Raw genomic sequence first — 12,057 nt, forward strand, 5'->3', positions numbered from 1 at the left:
AAAAAAATGTTAACAGCTTGTGCTAAAATGTTGCAGTTACAGCACAAGTAGAGCTGTAAATTGTATTATTTAACTGAACATTAATTACCCTATAATAAAGTACTTTGCACCAAAAATGATTTACCATAAGATAAATAGAAAAAAAAAGGCAGCAAATGCATTTTTGCACTTTAGTGCGAGTGATTTCACAACATCTCAGCAATTTGTTGACAATCATTATTAGGCCATACACTAAATTGTGATACTGATTGTAAAGAATCCAACTGTAAGAGTTTGACGCCACAAAATTGTAATAATTTTGGACTTTTGTTTTCAAATTTAACTATAACTGAACAGTAGTTTAAGTAAAAGGCCACTTTGCTATGAAACTCCAAAATAAAGTTGCATGGAACAAAAACAGTCCAGTCTACTTGAATAAAACATTTAAATGTTTCCCTTTCATGGCACAAGATGAAGGTACAATTCACTGAAAGAGTCGAGACCACCTTTATTTGCCTTGTAAATAGCATAAATCTATTCAGTAGCATTGGAAATTCAAATTCAAGCTGTTATTTACAAACATTTCATCAATAATTAAAGTGAAAGAGGATGAACTGGAGGCAACACGTTTTGTTGAGAGCAGGATGACCTATTTTTCTATAACAAGTTTAGGAATCTGGTGACCAGTAACATTCATAGCATGAGCTTAATAAAAAAAGAAAAGAAAGAGAACATAAAACAAAGTTTTAATATCCAAATGAAGGAGAGGAAGCAGCCTCCAAAAAGACTCGACGCATTCATTTCATCAAAAGCTAACAGTCCATGCTTGCTGAAAATCTATTTTCTCAGGATCAGTCACTTCTCAGTATTTACATGTGTGCATCAGAGGATTACACCTCTAATGGATATCTCAGGTAGAAAACGTTCATGTCACCGGCTTTTAACTAAATCTGACAGACAAGCATTTCTATTTTCTTCACACAACCAAATTCAAGCACTATTAGGAAAGTTTAATATTGGATAAAGAGTACGAAAGAGCCAACGGGTAATCCTTTTAGTGTCTGTCATTGCATAGCAAACTAAATTTTGACATTAGGGAGGGGGCGCATGCGTCTGCTGTTTAAAGCCCAGCGACAAACAAACCAGAAGAAAACCTCAACTTGTGCCCTGCTGCTGACTTCAGACGTGTTTGGGCCATTTAACATTCATCTGGGAGTTTTAGGGTCAAAAAAGAAAACTAATGATCAGTCACATGATACAGCTTTTCACAAACTACAGCATATGGAGAGGAAACATTCAGGCAAGAGTGGTCAGGAAAGTTGTTCAAAGTGCTTCATGGCTATTGAGACAAGGGATGGAGCGTAATCCAATTCAAACTAAAGTTGAAATCTGCATCTATCTGAAGATACGTTACATACAGCTTAAAGTTTTAGATCCCTTGCAAACTTTTCCTAAAACTTGTTTCTACGTAAAAGTTTTAAAGTGTGTGTGTGTAGGGAGGGAGGGGGGTACTAGAAAACAGGAATATGTCACTAGACAATGCTAAGAGTTTATTAATATTCCCCGCTACAACAGGTTCTAACCTCACTTCTATATCCTTCAGCACATTCATTTCATCAGAACCTGCACTGACCAAACAGCAAAAAGACTTGATTACTAAAGAAAAGTGATAAGTTTACAGCAAAAATCATTCTGACCGAGTTACAGATAGTGTTACTTTAAAGGGAGGTGGGTAGAAATATTCATGTGTGGCCTTATTCTTCGAACATTTCTCACTGTGGATATAGGGCAACCATGAGCCATGCTAGGCACTTAGAGGTTTTGTTTGTATTGACGGCAATTACAGTAGCAAACCAAAATCAGGAGGAGAAAAAAAACAAAAACAAATATTACTGTTTAACTGGCTTAAAATATTGATATAACACCATCAACACCCTAAAATACAGCAACTTTGACTACACATTATTCTCCCATGTGAGAATGAGCATGGAAATGCTGTGTTTTTAAAATAAAGTTCAAATAAAAAGTGCAGTCTAACCAAAAACTAATCAACATAGAGTATGTCTTTATTATCCTAAAGGTAAACTGTGACCGAACACCTAAATGTGTTTTTTTTCTCTATAGTGTAAATCTCATGTATGTTAATTAAGTCTGTAATCCCTGATAAAATTAGTCCTGGTGCCTTAAACCTACCAAAAACCTTCCTTCTTCCTGGCGTTATTAAAAACCATTTCCCCAAATGGAAATCTAGTATTATACTGCATACATACAGCCAGGGTGGGGTGGGTATCTGTGCAAAAACTAGAACAGTAAAATGAAGAGCTGCATTGCTGTTTATCTGTCCTTAGTAGTGAGTTTCTCAATCAGCTCCTGTAGTGGCACCAGTTCCTTTCTGTCAATCAGGTTGAACTCCTAAAAAATATAGAAGTAATCAGACTCAGAACATGTACAATCTCTTTTCTTTTTTATGCAGAAGTGAGGGGAAAAATTGCACTGACAGTCAACAATATGAGACACTGTTCAGACCTGGTGATAACATGGGTTCTGGCTGATTTGGTCACAAGTGGACAGCTCTAAATACGAGTGTTCAGACATGGTATTAAGTTGCACCTGGAGTAATTCGATCTCAGATACCCGCTCTACATGCAAATACACGCGCAGCCACATCGCACAGAGGGCTGTCAGCAAACAGGACATCAGCGGCTCTGCTGACAATAAATTCAAACGTCAGAACTATATACTATATTACTTTGGCATTGACACGGTTCAGAGTCATTTGAATCGCATTTTTGTGTGCTCACAACCCTTGGTGAGTTTAGTTACCTATAACAGATGCAAGAAGGGAGAGTTAAAGGAGCATACAACAATTAGTCACTTAACAGAGCCCTGTGTCAGAGCAAAGTCTGAAGATTTTAACCTGTAAAAATCCACCACAGTAAAAAGATGGGACTGTGAATGGGTTTAATTTGCCCAGTGGTCTGCAACCTGAGGTTCTTCCGTCCCTTTGCAGTGGCTCTAACAGCAAAATAACACTGAAACAAATAATCTTTATACTGTAAATAACTAGACATTTTCTGTTCATTTTTATAGAATATAAAAATGAAATTTCTGTGATCTATGACACCAATAATACTTGGAGCTAGGTTTGGCTGCTTGTGTAACCTCAGTTCTATAAGACATTAACTGTACAGTACACACAGCTTCTAGTTTTGACGAGAATATTTTTTCAAGTATTGTTCAGTTAGTGTTAATAATTGGTTACTTCTTTAATCTAACATCCTGACACAAACTGCAGTCCACAATCCCCCCCACCCCCGGGTTCAAGCCCAGGTTGCCTCAGAAAGGGTGTCTGGCATGAAACAATTGCCAAATCTACCGTGCGAGTTTGCTCGCTGTGGCGCCCCCTGCAGAAGGAAGCAGTCAAAAAAGATAAAGAAATAAAATAAGAATAAAGACTTGACCTAAATTTTGTGTTCACTCTTGAATTTCAAAGGCTGCAGCTACAGTACATATCTTTTAATTTTAAAGTTGGATTCTTCTTTATTATTATTTTCCAATAAGATAAAAATAATTAATAATTAATTCCTGTAAAGTTCATGGTTTAAATTATACCAGAGGTCCTGAATGTATGATATTTTGCTTTGACATTTTATTAGCATTTTTACACATAAAATACCAATATGTCACCAGTTTATTGTAGTTTTTGCAGAATAGAGCAAACATTTTTTAAATACATATTGCATTTCCATAAAACCTAATTATCTGTGCTAACTTTTACTTAAACTATCAAGTTTAAAGTCGGATTGTGGCAACAGACAAGTTTTTATATTATTTTGTTTTATTCAGTCGTAAAGATTGCAGACAGAACTTAAGGATTGAATATAATGCGACAGAGCTGCTCAGACACAGGACATTTTACTGTACAGTGACCACAGTGGGTTTAATCAGCATCCAAGTAAAAACTGTGCAGGAAAATGTCAATTTACTCGGAGGTCCTACAGAATTGCTCAGAACAGACTGTGTTCAAACTAATGCGGATAATGGCGTTCACAGCTGTTTAGCACCATCTAGATGCAGATCATCCAGGACGCATCTTAATACCAAGTCTGAACGGGGTCTGAGCTTCCTCACCTGAACAAAAAAGATGAAGTGTTTGAAGGATGTGTTGAGGTGGGCCTCCTCTTGCAGCTGCATGACGGAGTCAAAGTGCTGGTGGTAGATGTGAGCGTAGACCCTGAACAGGCGCTTCAGAATCGTCTTGGCCACAGACATGAAGTTCCGCTTGAAGGGGACACCTTGGAAACATAAAAAAAGAGAAAGAAACAAAAGCAACAGGTGGTGAGGTGAGTTTTCAGGCTGAAAAACAGACTTACTAGAAAAGGTTTAAGCTTTTTCAACTTTTAAAACACACAAACTCTAACTGTGCTTTGTCTCTCATTACTCTGGTTTCCTGTTACCACAGGTCAGCTGAAAAACAAGAGAGAACAGGATCCAGACACTCTAAAGTTTGTTCTCCTCAATTGCAAAAGTGTTCACAGACAGGCTGCAGCATGATTAAGTGTGAACAATCATGGCAGCAACACGGGACCACCTCATGGTCTGAACATGTTAAAAAATTCTCTGTAAGATGGAAAAATGTTTCAACACATCAGCCATGTTTCTGTAGAAGTGTGGAGTAAAGAAGTCTGTACAGGTGTACAAACAGACAGCTAGAGTGCAAAATCAATTATTTAAAGTAGCTTCTGAAAGGACAAGAGGTTCTTGGTAAAACTGCTACTTACAGCTATACATCACAATTCTTTTAACCAATTTATCTAAGAAGCTTCGGTTGTGATGTGTGAAACAGCAGGATGCGTTTGCTGCAACAGACCATATCCATATGATACGAAGCCCTAAGCTGCTTCTAGCAGTGAACAACAGATCTAAAGATCAGAGACAACTTTTTAATTTTATTGCTCCAGGGCAGACATATTTAGTCTGAACAGTACTCAGTTCATCAGACTTTTATTTAGACTTGCTGGCATAAGACAAGAATTCAGCTCCACCCTGAACAACACATGTCTCGGCTGGTTGAGAGGCTGAGGACTGTGCAAGCAACAATTACCTCCATCATCAGTGTGATCCTGTACATGGTTAAACAAATATTTCAGGCTGTTATTTCTTAAATCAATTTCACATGAAGTGAAAAGTTTCTCCTTCTAAAGAAGACTGCGATCTAATTGTTAATAGCTGTTGAACATCCCCTGGTGGGGAGAGTATCTGACAGCGAACGCAAAAATCATAAATATTGCCGTATTAGTTCAATGCAAATAACTAAAAACTGAAAGACCGGTCCTATTGTTGCTGCTTTACACATTTTATTACATTTACCATCTAATTAATTTACATGGTAGTTGAATAACAGGAGAAAGGTTTTTTTATGAATTCACTTGTCAGTTTTGTACTTAACACCCCTTTTCATATTGGATGACCTTGCTACAATGTCAAAAAAAAAGAAAAGAAAAAAGAGACCAGAACCTGGGTGGTTTGTGCAGGGTCTTGATGAGATCTTCAGATGCGTGTTGAGAACACTCTGGGCTCACCATTATATGTAATAGAGTGCGGCAGGTCATGGTGGTTTATTATTGTGGTGGAAGGGTATCCATTATGCAGGACTGGGCATGCTGGCCTCATGCCTTGGCTACAACCTATCATGCCCACAACACACAAGCAGCACACTATGTTATTCCAATGCTCTTGGTCTTGCTGCTCCAGCTGCTGCTCTTTAAACAACCAATATATTTCATTAGTCTGTCACTACGTGGCTGAAACAACCAACCCACACTCTCCATATGCTAATAGATACCACACCATGCTCAGCTGTCCTACATTCAACTTTTGGATACAAAGCAAGAAGCAATTGTTCTCATCATGGTCACATTTGCTGGACGAAGAAGGAAGAAGGCTAAATGTGGACAAGCAGGGTTTCCCCCAGAAAAGAGGTGGTAGGTGTGGCCATTCGCCGGCAGACCGCGATTTAGTAAAAAAAATGATTAAAGTTGACAGGAAAGTTGTAAATATGGCTTTTTATTATGTGATATTGTAAGATATTTGTGTCAAATATTTACACAACTAGTTTTACAAAAAGGCACTTTTGAAATACTTTTTTAAACAAAAATTGTTTGTACCTGATTTGAATCCTAATTTAAGTCACATTTACAAATAAATTAAATTAACAAATGAAAAAATGCAAACACCAACACACGTCTCACGTCAAGGCCAATGAATACTAACAGAACTGAAAAACAGAGAGATGCTGTACTGTACTGTGCTTTTTGTGGCACAGGCTGCATGTTGGATCACTACATGTAACAACAAAAAAAATGCATATCTAATGCTGAATTTAATAGCATCATTTTACTGCTAAACAAGGATAAATTAGCTCGCATCATATTAATATTTTCACTGAGTACAAAACATGCGTATGAACATACAGTCTTGTAAAGCCACCTGCTGAATTTCAGCTCAACTAACCATTGTGGTCTATAAACACTCCTTTTTATCGGCTGCAGCAGTAATCTCTTTCCGTGAGTTTTGAACGGTTTGATTATCTTTGTGATCTGTGATCATATAAATACTGATACAGACAAACCAGCTCCACAAGAGCACCGAAACCGCCCATTTTGAATTGAGAGCGGCGCACGCACGTTCTGCACAAAGTTAGCAAAATCGGGAGGTGCACAACCACGCAACACCACGCGGGGCCTTCGAGACTGCATCACTGTTGGCGCCTGCACCCTTGCGCGGTGATCAACGTGTGGTGACCTTACAGTGTGGGTGCCGGTGGAAAAAAAAAACGTGTATAAAACAATTACGTATTTTACAATAAACAAGCAGAGCTTAGCCTGGTGGGCCGCCAGGCTTATAATACACTGGTTGAAACCCTGGACAAGGTTCTGCACAGAAAGCCCTTCACATGTATCCTCTAATGCTGCTGAATGACTGAAACTGAAGGTGAAGCCCAAAGAACCTCCCATAGGAAGATTCTGCATATTGTTAAAAGGTCATGGAAACAACCTAGCCCACATGTGATACCTGTGGCCATAGCTTTATGATAGAATCCTGAAGAGATCCAAGAGAGTCCTGTCAGGACAGGGCCTGATGTGATCATGGACATACAAACAAATTTGTTGGCAATTTCACATCTTATTTAAACAGTGCTTCAGTTCTTGTGAAACGTGAATTAGTTAAATTAAGTAGTATGGACAAACATGTGAACACTATTAATAGACTAATAATCATTTCTAAGTTCAAACTAAGTTTTTGATTAGTATCACCGTTGCTTTCAAGCTTTTTAATCAGCCAAACATGTCAAACATGTCACTGGATAGTTTGGTGTCATCATATGTACCACACTGAACATGAAGCAGAGAAGTAAAGGTGAGAGCTGTCTGAGGAGCTCAGAAAGAAGATTATAGATATCCATGTTAAATGCAAAGGCTACAAGAACATCTCTAAGCAGCTTCACGTTTCTCTGACCACAGCTGCCAATATTATAAAAACCTACAAGGTTTATGGGACTGTAGCCAACCTCTCAGGATGTGGATGCAAGAGGAAATGCAACGCCAGGTTGATCAGCTGAAAAGTGCAGATGGGAGAAAAAGAGCCAAGAAAACAATCCAAAACTATTCAAGCTTAACTCCAAGGTACATCACTTTCTGATCTCACCATCTGTGAGATTTTGAATTATAAAGTGCTCCATGGAAGACGACTCAGGAGGGCTCCACTGCTGACAGAAAAACACAAAAAAGCCAGACAGGAATTCACCAAAATATATGTTGACAAGCCCTAAAGTTTCTGGGATTGATGGAAAACTGGAGCTTTTTGGCTTCAGTCACATCAGAGGTCTTTCTTTTATTATTGTGGAAGGGTACCAACAAATGTATCTGCGTCTGTATGTAGGTGGTAGAATCATCATGGGAACATGCTGCTCACATACAGAATGTGGTGAGTTTACAGAAGAGCATCATGGGAAAGTTGGTGAGTACTAAGGCCATAGGAGTGTCATGAATGTCTTAATACGAAAGGAAGTTTTCCAAATATGCCACAATCCAGCTATGTTTCCATAGATCCTGTCTAATAGGTCATTGAGTCATCAGGAGGCCTTATAGAAACTTTTCTTACATTACATAAATGTGATGTAAAGCAGACAGCTCACATCAGCTGATGTGAGCTGAGCAGAAACCAGAAAGGAAATCTTACCAATCTTTGAAGGGAAAAGGGTTTCGTCATCCAGCTGGTCCTGCACCCAGGTCATGAGGTAATCAATATACTTGGGGGCCGAGCACTTAATGGGTTTCTTGATGTTGGTTCCATCAGCCCAGTGATACTCGTACCTGCAGAAAATGTAATAAAAAGGGATTATATAAAATAGCACAAAGGCTAAATCAAAACAGATATTATGAGTTAAAGCTGAAAGGCTTTAATGGACAGATGAGATTTTATTTGCATCACTGAAAAAAGCTGAGAGAAGTCATCAAACATCATTCTTGCTGGGCCTTTCAGAAGGTAATCTATGATTCTCATCAAAATGTAAAACATCCATAGAAGTTCAACTGAAGAGGCAGCAGCAGTTCAGACAGTAGATCAAGATTATGGTGTCTGTAAATACAAGTATGATCCATTTGGCACACCAAACTCCAAGCCTGAGTAAACCCTACTCAGCCTTATCAGACTAACAGAGACTGTGGACTCCTTTTATAAGCTCAATTCCTCTATTTTCAGTCATACTTAACATTAGTGTCTCTGCAACTTGTTGAAGTGACAGTATCAAGTCTTCAGACATAAATCACTTTTGATGACGGTTCTCCATTATTTCATTCAGAATCATACGTGAAAAAGAGAGAGCCACAACAGAAACATATTCACACAAGACTGCATAATAAATCAATTAAGGTAAAGGTATTCCCAGGTCAGAGAGGATATATAATACTCCAGTGCTTTGTGGGTCTCCTCCCAGTGGAACATGCTTGGAAATTTTTCAAAGGTAGGTATCCTAATCAGAATCCTGAATCCCCTCAGCTGACTTCTTGTGATAAGGAGCAGCGGCTCTACTCCAAGCTCTCCAAGGATAATTGAGCTCCTCGCTCTGTCTCTAAGGCTGAGCCTGACCACCCTACGGAGGAAGCTCATTTCAGTCGCTTATAGCCAGGATCTCACTTCTTTCAGTCATGATCATATCTCATGATCAATAAATCAAGAGCTTTGTCTTCCAGCTCAGACTCTTCTTCATCACAACAGACTGAAGAAATGCCTTCATCACTGCAGACTAGGCCCTGATCCATTGGTCCATCTCCTACTCCATCTTACCATCACTTGTGAACAAAACTCCACACATGAACTCTGCTTAAGGCAAAGATGCTTTAGCATTCCACCTTTTCTGACTGAGAACCAAGGGCTCATTGCAGAAATTGTACAAAACAAACCAGCTCTGGGTAGAAGCAGCTGAAAATGACATATGCTAAGGTTACTGATAGCACTACAGTAACAGACCCAAACTTTTCTGTCAAACTACAGGGTTTGTGTTAAAGGCAAAGCCAAAATAAATAAGGCAGAAAGCAAACATTTCAGTTGCTTTTAAAAGGCCCGGTGATAAAAACAACTTGGTGCTCCAGCATTATGCTACTGAAAACCATGGAGGATGAATGTTTGAACCTTGCTGTTTTATTTTTGTTTGATGATTTATTAGACTCATCTGAACAGCAGCTAATGTGTCATAATAATCATTACCACAACTGGTAAAGACAAACAAAAGGAACACAGAAGTTAAGATTAGATTAAAAAATGTTCCAGAAAGAAGAAGGGAGGGTCACTTAGACTGCCGACTGCAACTATGTGGATGTCTGAAAGGTGATTCTGAGTTCTGCAGCCCCCAGTGGTACACTTACTTAGGTCCAGCAGACATGACTGGACAGCTTTCCTCTGTACAAAAGTCAGTGATGGTTCCATACAGCATGTTGATCTGGTTGAAGAAATCCACAGCTGAAAAAAAACAAGAAGAAAAAAAGAAGAACACACATAATATAAGCCATGTAAGTATATATAAATCATTTATTTTAGTCATGTAAGTTACCATGTAAAGTTACTGTAGGACCAGTCAATTGACCAGAACACACTCCAGCTATCTGACACACACACTACGTTAAATACACAACCAGCTTTAGCTTTTATCAGCTGAAAAGATCTGATTGGCAACGTTAGACTTTTATTTAAATTTTATAGTAAAAAAGAAAAATATTCTGTTCAGCTGATAAATGAGTTGTGATAACTTATATTAAAAGGGATGAATAAACTCATCTGAATATTTTTTACATTTATGTCAAGAACATTACTCTGCAGGAAGAAGACTTAATAAACATATTAAAATCTCTCAGCATGTTTGTGTTTCTTGCTTTCATGTGACTGATTAAAACATTCAAACCCAAACTGATTCCCATGTCTCCAAAGTCTGATGTTACTCCAGTCTGAGAGGTTCAGGGACAAAACTAAGAGTCAGACGTACCTCAAAGAGGATATAACACCCTTCTGCCCAACTATTTGGAGTCAAGTCTGTTAACAAAATATCTCATAAACCAAAGGAGTGATTTTAAGGAAATAATTACTGGATTTGAATCTACAACTGATAAAATTTTTGAAGTCAATCCAATTCAAAATGGCCACCACAGCCAACTGATCCCAGAAAACTCAATTTTACAGATATTGAGCTCAACTCTGGTGAGGTAGTAGCTGAGTGTCACCCTCAAGACACAGTCCGAGAGCTAAGACATTTCACATGAGGTGACGCACAACATTACTTTCAAGTTTTGACCAAAACGGCTGTAACTCCATCCTGTTTTTATTTCCCAACATAAGATGATCTGAGTTTAAAACTCTGGCATGAATGACAGCGGGCAATATGCATTCCTTCAAGGATTGCTTGGACTTTAACGTCATGTCTGTCGTCTTCTAACGTCTCTACAAATTACAGACAAAAAAAAAAAAAAAAAAACTAATTTAGCTGCTTCTTGTGACCACAGATCAAGTGGAAGGTCTGTTAAAAATATTGGCTGGAGAAGTTACTGCTGACAGCACTTTTCTTCTGACTTCCCTATATTGTGAAAGTCAAACCAACTTATGCAACAAAAGCCATCTATTCCTACAAAGATACAATTCCTGCAGTGCAGGGAACAGGGTGTAAAATCTTGCTCAAGTATTTTTGTTTTTTGTCAATGCAAAGGCCAACTGGAAAGGTTGAACCCTAAAAGCATTGTGATGTGAGAGGAATCCTGGCTTCTTTAAACTTTCCCATTTGTCACAATTTAGAGGAAGGTAAACACAGCTCTCACAGAATGGTCAATAGAGTCTGTTTAACATTCACAGAGGTTTGTCCAGCATGAATACACACACTCTTTAGAGGGACTGCCAAGATCTTACACTCTGATAGTTCTTCATCACATGATCTATGACGAGGACTTTGTAGGAACAAGTTTAATTTGGAGAGTGGAAACATACAGACCGGGATTTAAAAAAAAAAAAAACAAGTGATAATCAAGTTTTTCTGCCAGGATTTTGAATTCAAGAAAGGGTGCAAAAGGGAGAGGGAACAAGGTAAATATCAGAGCTTACTGTTGACAGCGACCCACTCATTTAAGTCTTCGCCCTCGGGCAACATGACGGCCATACGCAGGTTTCCACTTCCCAGCGTGGCCTCGGCATGTTTCAACAGCTCGTACTGATGAGAACCCTCTGGGATGTTCTTCTTGGGCTTGAATGTTTTGGATGAACGGTTTCCACTGTGAGTCACAGTTTAAAGAGGAAGACAAATGAGACAGACATGATGAGCCATCGTGACTTCACAGAACCACTTAGTATGGGGAATTTTCTAACAAGAAGTCGAAATGTTTCAAAGAATAATCAAAAGATTGTGAGCAGAATAAAAGCAAAGGATGAGAACAGTTTGCGCCTGGGTGTGTAATGAGGTCATTTCAAGAGGAACAGAATTCAGTCGCTCTCAACGCCCTATTAAACAATAATTTTTCTGCAATCAAAGCACGGGTTAGA

General features: G+C 38.6%; 1 protein-coding gene across 1 annotated transcript; it reads right to left on the bottom strand.

The window, feature by feature from the left end:
* Positions 1-467: 467 nt before the first annotated feature.
* Positions 468-11,809, bottom strand: LOC108242606 (MOB kinase activator 1B). Its single transcript, XM_017427559.3, has 5 exons — positions 11,623-11,809; positions 9,906-9,999; positions 8,221-8,354; positions 4,111-4,274; positions 468-2,391 (listed from the first exon to the last, which is right to left on the bottom strand). Exons 1-5 carry the CDS (start codon positions 11,675-11,677, stop codon positions 2,314-2,316), a joined length of 525 nt encoding a protein of 174 aa, XP_017283048.1. The 5' UTR covers positions 11,678-11,809; the 3' UTR covers positions 468-2,313.
* Positions 11,810-12,057: the final 248 nt, after the last annotated feature.

This window comes from Kryptolebias marmoratus, linkage group LG14, assembly GCF_001649575.2.
Source record: "Kryptolebias marmoratus isolate JLee-2015 linkage group LG14, ASM164957v2, whole genome shotgun sequence".
Lineage (NCBI taxonomy): Eukaryota > Metazoa > Chordata > Actinopteri > Cyprinodontiformes > Rivulidae > Kryptolebias > Kryptolebias marmoratus.